This window comes from Palaemon carinicauda, chromosome 9 (assembly GCF_036898095.1).
Source record: "Palaemon carinicauda isolate YSFRI2023 chromosome 9, ASM3689809v2, whole genome shotgun sequence".
NCBI classification, from domain to species: Eukaryota; Metazoa; Arthropoda; class Malacostraca; order Decapoda; family Palaemonidae; genus Palaemon; species Palaemon carinicauda.
Genome location: NC_090733.1, coordinates 142,774,670 through 142,789,669, shown reverse-complemented (window position 1 = coordinate 142,789,669; position 15,000 = coordinate 142,774,670). Strand labels below are relative to the sequence as shown.

Sequence of the window (15,000 nt, the reverse complement as noted above, 5' to 3'; positions counted from 1 at the left end):
CAATGAGAGGAGCATTGTTACAGTGGATGCATTATAAAATGTATCTCATGGGCCCCATTTTTGTATTCATGAGTTATTGTATTTCTGTAATATTAATTAATCCATTTTTCACAATTCTGTGATAGCACTTGAAAAAAATAGGATGTCTTTTAAGTGGTTGAAATACTTATTTGGTAATTAGAATGGTAATTTAGTAATTGATAAGCGATGAGGTTATGATAATTATAATTTGTGTGATTTACAGTTATAGATCTGGCAGACGTATAGCAAACATGTTGAAATTAGCTATAAATCAGGTTAAAGGACACATTCCATATACTTCTCACTAAAGGGGAAATATGAAATTAAAAAAAAAATATTTTGTTGAATCATCCCGTAAAAACACTTGATCACACTATCAGAAGCTGATTATCAGTTGATTCGTTACATCTGGAGACGTAAACTTCAGGACAACCTCACGCCTTGAGGCTCAGCCCGTGACTAACCGAGTGCTGGAATTTGTCCAGGAATCATGCCACAGATCTGATGAATTATTACCTGTCCCTATTTCTCAATGTTGTCAACTGCGACTCTCATAATAGCTCTTAGCGTCTTGAGGTCTTCATGTTTTTGATTAACGTTTTACGACCCAAAAAAAGCTAGATTTTTGCTGGGCTGAGTTGTAATTAAAGAAATTGGTAATGAAAGAATTATTATTGGACGTAAGGTGCGTGGAATTACTGAAGGATTTCAAAAGATTTTGGACATTTATCGAATTACTTTTTGGAAACCTCCTTGAGAAAGAAAATTATTCATTGAGAAAATGGATAAAAAATCTTTAGAAATTGCTTACACATCAGCATAAGATTATATTGTGGCCTATTGGGAACATCCCTGCCTGGCGAACTGTTGGACTGGGATTCGAGTCACGCTCAAGCTCGATAGCTTCTTGTAGTGTCTGCAACCTCATCATCCTTGTGAGTTAAGGATGGGGTGTTTGGAGAAGCCTATTAGACTACCTGCTGAGTCATCAGCAGACATTGCATGACCCTCGCTGGTCCTAGCTTGGGTGGAGAGGGGGCTTGGGTGCTGATCATATGAATATATGATCAGTATCTAGGGCATTGTCACTGTCCCTTGCCTCTGACTTTCATGAGTAGCCTCTAAATGAGTATCAAAGAAAATTATAGATGTTCGGTAGTGTTGTTTGGTGTGGCGAAGTAAATTAAAACGTAGACATTTAGTTACACTGTGTAAACTCTTCTGAGGGGCTTGACATGTGGACTGTTTGACATATTTCATTTGGAGCCGATACGGAAACGTCCCTCACTGGTGATCGCCAGACTGGGGTTCGCTGCAATCTCATCCTCCCTGTGAGCTAAGGATGGGGTGTTTCGGAGAGCCTATAGGTCTATCTGCTGAGTCATCAGCAGCCATTGCCTATCCCTCCTTGGTCCTAGCTTGGGTGGAGATGGGGCTTGGGCGCTGATCATATGTATATATGGTCAATCTGTAGGGCATTGTCCTGCTTGATAGGGCAATACCACTGCTCTTGCCTCTGTCATTCATGAGTGGCCTTTGAAAGCCTTTACTGTGCCGGGAACTGTTAATAGGAACGGAGTATATGACGATAATTTAGCCTCCGTTAAGAGAAAGCCTTTACTCCTTGATAAGAGCACTCGTTTATTTAATTTTCACTGTCGGCTATTTGATTATGAAGGATGAATGGTATTTCCATTCAAGTTTACTTCAGCTCTATATACACTTATTTCAGGAACATTTAAACTCTTATTAGAAAACGGCAAACGTGGTTGTCGTATTTGTGAAATTTGACGAGAATTAATTTGGTTCACTAGTTGTATTTTGTTAAACCATTTGGCAGTATTTATAATGAAATGATATTACATCTTTTTATTTTATGACAAGATAATTTTGTTGATTTCTTAATTTAGGACTAACTTTTGGAACGTCTAAATAATTCTTCTTGAATGTATTCTTACAAAATTCATGTTTTCCTGAGGCTAAACTAAATAGTTTAGCTTTTCGATCTCGTAAAATTAAAGCTCTCTTGATGGACCTCGATGCTCATGGACGTGTAGACCCACATGATATTTTTCCTTTATTTATTTTAAGGACTGCAGATTTCTTAGCTCAAATGTTATCTGCTGTTTTGCGAAAGTTAGCAAGAGGAGGAGCTTTTACCAATTGTTGGAGAATTGGTAATGTTACTCCATTATATAAATGTGTTTGTAGTAGCTGAATTCCAACTGATTACCGCCCACTTTCCATAACTCCCATATTATTTGAAGTTTTTGAACGTCTTTTGGCAAAACGTCTTAATGGGTTTGCTGGAGATAATCATCTATTCCCTAGTTTGCAATTTGGTTTTCGTAAAGGCCTTGGAGCATGCAATTCCCTTTTTCAATCCCCAGTGCTGTACAGAAATCCCTTGATCGTGGTCAGGAAGTTCGTATGAATGGCCTTGATTTTAGTGCTGCCTTTGACCGTGTTAATCATGAGGCAATTGTTTTCAAACTCAAACAGTTGGGAGTGGGTGGGACGTTTCTTACCATCATTATTGAATTTTTAAGTAATAGATCGCAAAGAGTTGTTGTTGATGGACATCATAATGAGTATCGGAATGTGATATCTGGTGTTTCTCAGAGTAGTGTTCTTGGTTCATTACTTTTCTTACTTTATACATATGACATGTGGTTTGGCCTAGAAAACAAGCTCGTTGCTTAAGCAGATGATGATACTCTCTTTTCATCAATTCCATCTGCTGAATGTAGATCCCGGGTTGCTGAATCTCTTAATAGAGATCTAGCTAAAATTAGTACATGGTGCAAATTATGTGATATGAAGTTAAATCCTAACAAAACTCACTTGGTCGAAGACAGTTGCTCCTCAACATCCAGACCTCAGCATTGATAATGTTTCTTTAACTCTGTATAACTCTTTTAAAATTTTAGTTGTGATTCTCGACAGCAAATTTACATTCGAGAACCATTCGATCTGTCTCTTCTTCAATTGCACAATAAATGGGCTTATTGAGCTTAAGATTTTCGGTGGTCAATCTATTCTGAAGAAGTGTTTCAATTCTTTCATTCTACCTTGTTTCGAGTATTGTTCTCCTGTCTGGTCTTCAGATGCTGATTCCTATCTTAATCTGTTGGACAGGAACTTACGGTCTATTAATTTTCTTATTCCTGGTCTAGATATAAATCTCTGTCACTGTCGTTCAACTAGTTCGTTACGCACGTTGCATAAGATTTTTTTCATAATTCTGACGATTCTTTACATTCAGATCTTCCTGGACAGTACCATCCTGTTCGTTTTACTAGGTATGCAGTTAATTCTAATAGTCAGGCCTTCTCCATCATGAGGCTCTATACTACACAGTATTCTAGAAGTTTTATTTCAGCTGTGACCAAGTAAGGAATGATCTTCCTAATCTAGTAGTTGAATCTATTGAACTTCCAAAGTTCAAACTTGCAGCAAATGTTTTAACGTAGAACAGGCTGACATAAGTATTTTTTAGTTTATATTTAAAAGATTTGTTTTAATGTTGTCATTGTTCTTAAAATATTGTACTTTAAATGTTTATTATTTTCATATAGTTTGTTTATTTCCACATTTCCTTTTCTCACTGGGCTATTTTTTCTTATTGGAGCCCCTTGGCGTGTAGTATCCTGCTTTTCCAACTAGGGTTGTAGCTTAGGTAATAATAATAATAATAATAATAATAATGATGATGATGAGGAGGAGTATAATATAATACCGATCTAATGTATAAAGCCTTAATCAATCTAGAAAATTTGTCTAGAGAACGGTGAATGATAAAAAAACTTATAATGGAGTCTCATATCATATTGCCTTTTAAGGTTTCTGCAAATTGAAGAAGCCTTTGTGTATATAGTAATATACGGATAGAACAGTGAGAAAGTATTGTGTGTCATTCAGGCATTCTGAGTATTTGTCAAAAGCAGAGATAAAGTATTTCCTCTAATCATTCTGTATATTCTTTCAAGTACCCGAGGTCATGACTTCTAGAATATTTAGATAGATATACAGACACACGCACTCACAGATTCAACCCTTTCCACCCCTCTCCCTTTCCTAATTGCAACCCGCTGGCTTGGCAATTGGTGGGAGTGTGAGGTTTACAAGTGTACCTCTTGGGGCAACCTTTCTTACCAGAGTATGGCTACTCTTCTCCCCCCCCCCCGAGCTTTACAAGATATATATATATATATATATATATATATATATATATATATATATATATATATATATATATATATATATATATATATATTTCTTGTGCTCAAGGGGAGAGAGGGAGTAGTCATACTCCATATCTCCCCCTAAGCGTGACTATAAGTAAATAAATATATATATATATATATATATATATATATATATATATATATATATATATATACTTGTCATGCTCAAGGGGAGAGAGGAAGTAGTCATACTACATATCGCCCCCTAAGCGTGACTGTAAGTAAATAAATTTTATATATATATATATATATATATATATATATATATATATATATATATATATATATATATATATATATTTGTCATGCTGAAGGGGAGAGAGGGAGTAGTCATATTCCATATCTCCCCCTAAGCGTAACTATAAGTAAATAAATATATATATATATATATATATATATATATATATAAATGAGACACTTGCTTTTTGTTTAATAGGGAAGATGTTAATACAGGGTACTGAGAACAACACACTTAGTCATGCTCATTGTGGGCACCAATTTACTCGCTAATTCCTTTCAGTGGAGCTCACGAGATGAACAGAAAACGATATGTATTCATAATTATCATACGCGCACTTGTTATACGGTTTGGCCCGTTTCTATGTTGATGATCAAAGTTACTCTGACGTAAGTTTACAGTAATGGCACTACTCAAGACTAGCGAACAATGGTTTGATTTTGGAGTGTCCTTCTCCTAGAAGAGCTGCTTACCATAGCTAAAGAGTCTTTTCTGCCCTTACTAAGAGGAAAGTAGCCACTGAACAATTACAGTGCAGTAGTTAACCCCTTGTGTGAAGAACAATTGTTTGGTAATCTCAGTGTTGTCAGGTTTATTAGGACAGAGGAGAATATGTAAAGAATACGCCTGACTATTCGGTGTGTGTGTGTGTGTGTGTGTGTGTGTGTGTAGGTAAAGGGAAAGTGAACCGTAACCAGAGAGAAGGAACCAATGTACTACTGTCTGGCCAGTCAAAGGACCCCATAACTCTATCGGTAGTATTTCCGCGGGTGGCTGGTGCCCTGGCCAACCTACTACCTAAGTATAACTAAATGAGACTTTTAAAAGTTATGACCGTCTAAAGAAATTATAAGTCTATATAACAACCAATGCACTGGAGACAGATGACCTTAATTGCCAGTCAGTTACTGGAAAACAATTTAAAATATGCAATGAACATGTTAGGTCATTATACTTGCCTGTAGCAACAAGCGTACAGCTCTGTAAAAATGTTCATAATACTTTTTCTTCTGAATCACTTCTCTCGCTCACGCACACTCGATTATATTCTCAACAACATGCCAGAGGATGAAAAAGAATTGTCAGGGTATGAGTTGTCATGTTTTATTCTCTAGATATGTCAGAGCGTCTAGGAAAATTGTCGTACTTATCGGTTAAAAAGATCCGAGAAAAAGTTGAACTAATTATGTTATATAAATAGTTATGGCCTTTAGTAATCGTTGTTTGCACGAATAGGTAAAAATAGTACGGCATTAATAAATGATTGTATTTTGTCATATATATATATATATATATATATATATATATATATATATATATATATGTAAATTTATATTTATATATATATACATATATATATATATATTATATATATATATATATATATATATATATATATATATATATATATATATATATGCACACATTCACATATATATATTATTTTGGAAGGTGGAAGGAATATTACATTTTTCACTACAAGAACAAACATGCTCTGTCAAGAATTCCACTTTTTAAATTCGCATGAATATTACGTTAAGTGTTACTTTTTTTATTTGGGCTAGGGACCTTGTTAAACACAAATCAAGATAGTATCTGAGTAGATGTATTTGAAATAGGCTCTTTATAACTGACAGAAATTGGAACATGATTGAGAATTTCAATTAGGATAGATACATAAATTCCTCGACCATTGCTTTCACTTCATATGAATAGGATGGTCCAATGACAGAGCAAACTGTTCGTAATTCTGCCGTCAGTTTGGAAGAGCAAATCATTGGCATAAATGTAGCTTAGACAGCATGATTATAGTTCAGACATTTCAAATTATTATGATAGTGGAGTCGGTATAATCGAGATTCTTATTGTCTTGAGAAGAATGTAGTTTAACTCGCAAGAGTTATGGGGAACATGAAAACATGGTGTTACGTAACTTTGGCACCGAAAAAAAAAATTAATTATTTTACAATAGGGAAGACACTCGACAATGCACAATTGAACCAACAAAAAACGTGCCTTTCTTAATGTCTTGAAACTTTTGATTAAAAAAATTTATTTATAGTTTTACCTCCGCCGACGAAGTTGGGAGGAGGTTATGATTTCTCCCCTGTTTGTCGGTTTGTGAACAACTTCCTGGCCACAATTTTATTCATAGAATAGTAAAACTTTCAGGGATTGATCATGTTGAGACGTGGAAGTGATTCAATTTTGAAAGTCCCAAGTCAAAAGTCAAGGTCAAGGTAAAAGTCGAGTGAATTTACCGTAACCTTAATCCCAAGTTTGCTCATGGATATCACACAGACTTCAAATACGCCTACTGTCTCGATTCTGGGAAAGGCAAGCTATTTTCGAGAAATAAGCTGCCGTAGCGGAGGTCATCACTCTCAAGAGTGCCTTTTTAGATAAAAAAAAAAAAAGACCAGGTGAAACAGAATACAATGCTAAATTGTGGCAATATATCGAATATATTACTCAGCTCTATATATTTGGTGTAATACAGTATTCTATTAATCGTGGGTGTAATGTAGTACACAAAAATTCTTTCGTATGATGTAAATATAATGTATGTATTTGGTAATAGATATAATTTATTACTTCAAATCATAGAATTGAGATGGGCTGCCTGAAAACAAAGTCTTAGTAGCTTTTATGCATTTGCTAAATTTATTATTATTATTTTTTTTTCACTTCCAAGTCTCCCAAACCTAGTTTTATGTTTGCCAAGTCAATAGTCAATTATCATCATCGCCTCCTACGCCTATTGACGCAAAGGGCCTCGGTTAGATTTCGCCATTCGTCTCTATCTTGAGCTTTTAAATCAATACTTCTCCATTCATCATCTACTTCACGCTTCGTAGCCCTCAGCCATGTAGGCCTGGGTCTTCCAACTCTTTTAGTGCCTTGTGGAGCCCAGATAAAAGTTTGGTTAACTAATCTCTCTCTCGGGGAGTGCGAAGAGCATGCCCAACCATCTCCATTTACCCTTCACCATTATCTCATCCACATATGGTACTCGAGTAATCTCTTGTAGTTTCATTCCCAGTCCTGTCCTGCCATTCAACTCTCAATATTCTTCTGAGGGCTTTGTTCTCAAATCTACAATATATATATATATATATATACATATATATATACATATATATATATATATATATATATATATATATATATATATATATATATATATTAATTTTTGTGTCAATTTAGCTAAGAATTTTATGATAGTCGTAAAAGGTCTCTCTCTTTCCTTCCCTCTTTAGCTAAAAAATTTAAAATTGTCTTAAAATCTCTCTCTCTCTCTCTCTCTCTCTCTCTCTCTCTCTCTCTCTCTCTCTCTCTCTCTCTCTCTCTCTCTCTCTCTCAAATGATAAAGTATGTAAATTGGCTAAAATTTACACACGCGATTATATTCGTACCCTAAGATTGTATCCTTTTCTGTTATGGGTAATGTTGTATCAATTGTGGAATGATCTTCCTAATCGGGTCGTTGAATCAGTGGAACTTCAAAAGTCCAAACTTGCAGCAAATGTTTTTGTTTTGAACAGGCTGACATAAGTCTTTTTATAGTTTATATATGAAAAGATCTTTTTAATGTTTTTTTTTTCAAATATTTTATTTTAATTGTTCATCACTTCTTATATCTTTTATTCATTTCCTTATTTCCTTTCCTCACTTGGCTATTTTACCCTGTTGGGGCCCCTGGGCTTATAGCATCTGGCTTTTCCAACTAGGGTTGTAGCTTTCTAGTAATAATAATATAACATAATAATTTCATCTTTTTTTTTTCTTTTTTTTTTTGTGATGTTTCATTCTTTAATATGGTAATGCAAGAATTGTATGAGCCCTAAGAATCTGTTGCCAATTATTGTTAATTTACTTGGATTGTCCTGGTCATACATCAGGTCCTACATCACACGGATAAGCTACGTGATTTGTATGTATTATACATTCTTAAGTATTATGAGTACCATACAGCGTCATCGGCGGTAATTGTCAAATCCACGGTATCATAACTTTTTTAGGAATAGAAATAGTCTTCAACTTCTTGGAAACCTTTATACCTTCAGTCCTTGGGATGCTAAAGGTACGTTTTGCATGTAGCTATTGTTGCGATCGTCAATTAGCGATCATCGCTGAGCACTAGTTACATTTATTCCTATGGGGCTGTTTTGCAACGAGCCACTATTTGGAGCCAGCGATGATCGGTCGCGACTCCAGCGATAATCGCTCGTTGCAAAATAGCCCCATAGGAATAAATGTAAAATCAAAACATTGTTCTCTAGTCTTGGATAGTGCCATAGCCTCTGTACCATGGTCTTCCACTGTCTTGGGTTAGAGTTCTCTTGCTTGATAGTACACTCGGGCACACTATTCTATCTAATTTCTCTTCCTCTTGTTTTGTTAAAGTTTTCATAGTTTATTTAGGAAATATTTAATTAAATGTTACAGTTCTTAGAAAATATTTCCTATTTCCTTGTTTACTTTCCTCACTGGGCTATTTTCCCTGTTGGGCCCCCGGGGGTTATAGCATCTTGCTTTTCCAACTAAGGTTGCAGCTTAGCAGGTAATAATGATAATAATGATAATAATAATAGTGCTCACTTGGCGATCATCGTACTATCGCTGCATGCAAAACGTACCTTAAGTGGGAGCTGGTTATACAATCTTGGGACTGCATAATTTGAAAGATCTCGAACCCACAGAAGAGCTGCACTTGGATCTTCAATAACTTTGAACCAACCTTCACTTTTATGTCGGCATGAGTTGTTGGCAGTACGATGTATAGTAATTCTTTTAGACATTTTGAAACTTCAGTTCTGATGACTTAATGAATCATTGCACGTATCTTGAAACTTACTCTAGCTTTCATAAGCAGCCAGTGTAGTTCAATCAGTACAGGGGTAATACTTTCTCTGAGTGGGACACCTTACTCCTGTTTTGTAACTTACGTTGCACTCTAGATAGGTTGTAATAGATAGTTACAGTAATCAATCCTAACAGATATTAATCCAGATATTTTTTTTACAAAATCAATGTTTCTGAGATGATATTCTTAATATTTTAGTACCGATTGACAAGTTACAGTCCAGTGATACACGTTGGTCATGAACTCTACTAGATATCGGGTCCAAATTGTCTTTGATATCAATTTGGATGTAACAAAGGTTTCTTAAATTGCTTTCCCTTCCTGTCACTATAAACTCGGTTTTATTACTATTTAGTTTGTTATTCACTAGTTATCTATTCCCTAACACCAGTGAAAACGTGGCTTAAATTTTCAGCTGTATCATCAATTTCATTTATGGAGGTCAAGTTTGTGTATTATCTGCAAGTATCTTTAACTTCACTCCTTGTCTCTGTAACACATTTGATACATAGATACCTAATAGGATTGGTCTTAGTAAACCTCCCTGGGGTACCACTCAGCTTTAATGATTCAGATGATGAATAAGAATTGCCAATTTGTTCACAACAGTTTCAATCAGTCAAGATATCGTTTAGATATTCAAAATCATCATCAATTGCACCTTAAATGTTCAATTATTAGTTCATGCACAACCGCGTCAAAAGCAGCACTTAGATCAAGTAAAATCTGGATGGCACATTTGTTCTCATTCATCAGAATCTTATCTTTATATTTTGCAGAAAAATATTTTACAGCTAATAATTTTTTTCCTCTTTACAAAAATACTCAATATTGTACTTCGCGTAATCAAAATATGAATTTGATATTTCTAAATGACTTTCATATCCATAAAAATGTCTTGTATAGGAACATATGGATAAATTTCTATGACACGTAAATCCCTAAGTATACAATGGCCTTTACGTCACAAAGCTATATTTAGGCCGTTATTTATCACAGAGCTCCCAGAGAAATGGCTTGGGTTTGTGACAGCTAGGAAAAAATACGTAAGATTTCCTCTATATCGCTTCGAAGTTTAACATATCTTATCCTCATCTTCCTTCCGTTTTTCTTCGTTCTTCTTCTGTTCTTGTCGGAGATCGTAGACCACTGCAGCCGGCATGAAAATCCACAAAATGAAAGCGATGGAGATGATCCCTGAGAGAACCCAGATGCAGGCGGCGTAGCTTTGAGTCGTGTCCTTGACGTATCCTGTGGATCATCGTAATGGTCATAAGTGCTGCCATCAGTAGTATCAAATATTTTGTGAAGGAGTTTTCCTTTTTTTATTATTATTATTATTATTATTATTATTATTATTATTATTATTATTACTACTAGTTAAGCTATAACCCTGCAACAAAGCAAAAGAGAGAAGCAAAGAAAAGGTGGGAGGGGACCCAAATGGAAGAGGACTGGATGGCCTATAAGGAAGCAAATAAATTAGCAAAGAAAATTGTAGCAATTGCTAAGGATAGAGCATATGATCAGCTTTACAAAGAGCTAGATACCAAGGAAGGGCAAGGAAAGATCTTTAAACTAGCACACATGAGAAATAAGAATACCAAGGATATAACACACATAAGACAGATTAAGGATAAGGATGGAAATATACTGAGAAATGAGAGAGACATAATAAAGAGATGGGAAGAATATTTTGAGGCCTTACTGAATGAAGAAAATGAAAGATTTCTAAGAGGAGACGGACACACAAATTGTGGACCAGTCACAGAAATAACAAAAGCTGAGGTTAGAGGGGCACTGGGAAAGATGAAAAATGGTAAAGCTGTGGGACCAGATGGCATACCTGCAGAAGCCTGGAAGGCTCTTGATGAGGAAGGAATTGACATATTGTGGCAGTTAATGAAAAAGATTATGGAAAGTGAGACAATACCCGAAAAATGGAGGGAAAGTATATTAATCCCAATATTCAAAGAGAAAGGGGACATACAGTGTTGTGAAAATTATCGAGGAATAAAACTCATGTCACATACACTGAAGGTATTTGAAAGAATTATGGATGAAAGATTACGGCAGCAAGTTTCCATCGGTAGACAGCAACTAGGATTCATGAAGGGGCTTAGTACTGTGGATGGTATTTTCGCTTTGAGACAAATTATGGAAAAGTACAGAGAGAAGCAAAAGGTCTTGCATATGGCCTTTATAGACCTAGAGAAGGCATATGACAGAGTACCACGACAGGAAATATGGAGATGTCTCAGGGAGAGAGGAGTGATGGAGAAGTATGTCAGAATGATCAGGGAGATGTATAGAAATGTAAAGACCAGCGTCAGATCTACAGTTGGAAGAACAGAAAATTTCCAAGTGGGAGTCGGGCTACATCAGGGATCTGCTCTAAGCCCACTCCTGTTTAACATCGTCTTGGATGTGTTAACAGAGGATGTCAGGGAGGAGCCACCATGGTGTCTGCTCTATGCAGATGATATAGTCTTGGTAGCCGAGAACAGGGAAGAACTGGAGGGGAAACTAGAAAGATGGAGATATGCCTTGGAGAGTAGAGGTTTAAGAATAAGCAGGAAGAAGACAGAGTATATGACAACCGAGATGGATGGCGACCAGCAAACAACAATCAAATTAGGCGGAGGAAACATCAAAAGGGTTCATAAATTCAAGTACCTTGGTTCAGTGATCGAAAATGGGGGGAACATGGAAGAGGAAATTAACAACCGGATTCAGTGTGGTTGGAACAACTGGAGGAAGGTGTCTGGTATCATATGTGATAGGAAAGTCCCTATAAGATTGAAGGGCAGAGTGCACAAGGCAGTGGTCAGACCAGCAATGACATATGGATTGGAAGCAGCACCCCTAAAGAAAACAGAGGGTAGAAAGTTGAACGTAACCGAGATGAGGATGCTTAGGTGGATGAGTGGAGTAACCAAAAAGGACAGGGTTAGAAATGAACATATTAGGGGTACAGTAAAAGTCACTGAGGCATCAAAGAAAGTGCAATAGGCAAGGTTAAGATGGTATGGCCACCTGATGAGAAGAGAAGGGCAACACATGGCAAGAGAAGTGATGGACGTGGAGGTGGATGGAACACGAAGGAGAGGAAGACCTAAGACCAGGTGGAGAGATTGCATTAGAGATGATATGAGGGAGAAGGGGGTATGGGAGGAAATGACACAGGACAGAGGGAGATGGAAGAGACTCATTAGAAACGGCGACCCCGAATAGGGATAAAGCTGGGAAGAAGAAGAAGTTAAGCTATAACCCTAGTTGGAAAAGCAAGATGCTATAAGCCCAAGGGCACCAACAGGGAAAATAGCTCAGTGAGGAAAGGAAATAAGGAAATAAATAAATTATATAAGAAGCAATGAGCAATTATGTTATGTGTTATATATTATATTGTATATATATAATATATAAATTGTGTATATATAATATTTAATATATATACATTATATATATATATATATATATATATATATATATATATATATATATGTTATATTGTATAAACTATATATATGTATATATATGTATTATATAGTGTATATATATGTAATATATATAAATATATATATATATATATATATATTTATATATATATATATATGTATATATACATATATATATTGTATATATAATATATCTATATTTGATATATATATATATATATATATATATATAGTATATATATATATATATATATATATATATATATTATATATATATATTATATATATGTATATATTATATATATATATAAATATATATATATATATATATATATATATATATATATATATATATATATATATATATATATATATCATGTAAGTGAACTCGATCATGCACATTACTCTATAAATCTTTACGTATTAAGAAGAACAATATTACCTGCAAAAGGACCGATTGAAAGATATCCGAAAGCGATGCAGAACATGGATGCTCCTAACATGGATGTGAAGTTGTCCAACCCCATGTAGTGAACCATAGCGAGATTAAATATGCTCATGAAGGTTCCAACTCCGCAGCCCCATATTCCCATTATCAGCTTTATTAGGGTGATATCATCTGTAAGCGTGAAACCTGTAGAAGAGGAAAATTAATTTTGTTCTTTAGTATTCATGTAGATTATTGGTTCATGGAAAATAATTAATCTTATGGTAATGAATAAAAATGCATCGGCTTATTTCGTTCCAGTGAGATTAGATTTCAAGATTCAATTTCGAAGTAAACATATTTAATCGTATGATGATAAATAAAAAGACATTGACTTATTTCGTTCCAATGAGATTAGATTTCAAGATTCAATTGTCAATAGATTTATTATTATTATTATTATTATTATTATTATTATTATTATTATTATTATTATTATTATTGTTATTATTATTACTTGCTAAGCTACAACCCTAGTTGGAAGCAGAATGCTATTAGCCCGAGGGCTCCAACCGGGAAAATAGCCCAGTGAGGAAAGGAAATAAGGAGACTACAAGAAAAGTACCAGAGGTCATTTGAATACTCACAAACCATAGTTGCAGAAATGGTCATCGTGCCAATCATCATACTAAACTGAAAATTGAATCTCTTGCTGTCTGACAACGTTGCGACAATGACTCTGGTCACCATGTTGCAAATGGCAGACACTGAAACACACTGGGCAGCTTCCCCCAGAGTGTAGCCAGCCTCCTGCATGGCAAAGGGCACAAAGGCCAAGAAATTCAAGTAGCAGTTGAATATGACGGTGACGCTAATGGCGATGATAATGGCTCTGAAGGACTTCAGTATACCAAGGTCATTTATTGTGGACTTCAGAAGTCGTAGTAGGGTCATTCTGAAGCTCTCAGGGGGAGGAGCTGTCTTCTGGGGCGATGTATCCCTCGGGGTATTAAGGAGACCTGTAGAGTCGTCTGTCACTGGGCCACAGATAATTTTCGGTTTTTTATGCCACTCGACTGGGTGGAAGACAGCAGCTCCAATACAGGAGTTTAGTATGACTCCTCCAATGATTAGGGTGGCTCCTTTGTAGGTATACTCATCCTGCAGGATCCCTATGAGAGGTGGTCCAATCAGCTGGCCTCCACAATCCCACGCCATTATGATGCCAGTGGCTAAACCTCTCCTTTTGTTGAAGTAGTGGGGCACAATCATGTAGCTGATGTTCGATATGATTCCACAGCCTATACCTGAGGATATGAAGTGGATTATGACTGAAAGTTGCACTATTTCAGATTCATCTTTGGCATGTAAACAGAAACTAATTTCAAGATGATTGAATGTTTCAGTGCACTTAATGTTCCTGAATTAAAGAGAAAGTGTATGGAAAAAGTATTATGTCCTCATTGCCAAACAAAGATATTTAGGACATAGTGATAAAAGTTAAACTTTTACTTTTACACAATGGTTATCCAGTATGGATGGAGGGAGTATTATATCATCGTAGCCAATCAAAGATATTTAGGACATAATGTTGCAACTTAAACTTATCCTATTACACAAGGGTTATCCAGTCTGAAAAAAAAGTATATCCTCGGATATATTTTCATTATTCATCTTTTACAAAATGTTGAATTTCTGTATATAGGTATTTTTTATCTTTATTCCGTTCTTACCTGCTAATA

At 35.4% G+C, this 15,000-nt stretch overlaps 1 protein-coding gene across 1 annotated transcript in view; it reads right to left on the bottom strand.

The window, feature by feature from the left end:
- Positions 1-8,705: 8,705 nt before the first annotated feature.
- The window catches only part of LOC137646898 (monocarboxylate transporter 12-B-like), a 15,594-nt gene continuing 9,299 nt past the window's right edge, over positions 8,706-15,000 (bottom strand). Inside the window, exons 3-6 of the mRNA XM_068379970.1 lie at positions 14,992-15,000; positions 13,906-14,565; positions 13,274-13,465; positions 8,706-10,624 (exon numbers count right to left, since the gene is read on the bottom strand). The exon at positions 14,992-15,000 is cut by the window's right edge and continues 262 nt beyond it. Of these exons, the coding sequence (XP_068236071.1) occupies positions 10,449-10,624; positions 13,274-13,465; positions 13,906-14,565; positions 14,992-15,000 (1,037 nt within the window). The 3' untranslated portion in view covers positions 8,706-10,448. The remainder of the gene's footprint in view (positions 10,625-13,273; positions 13,466-13,905; positions 14,566-14,991) is intronic.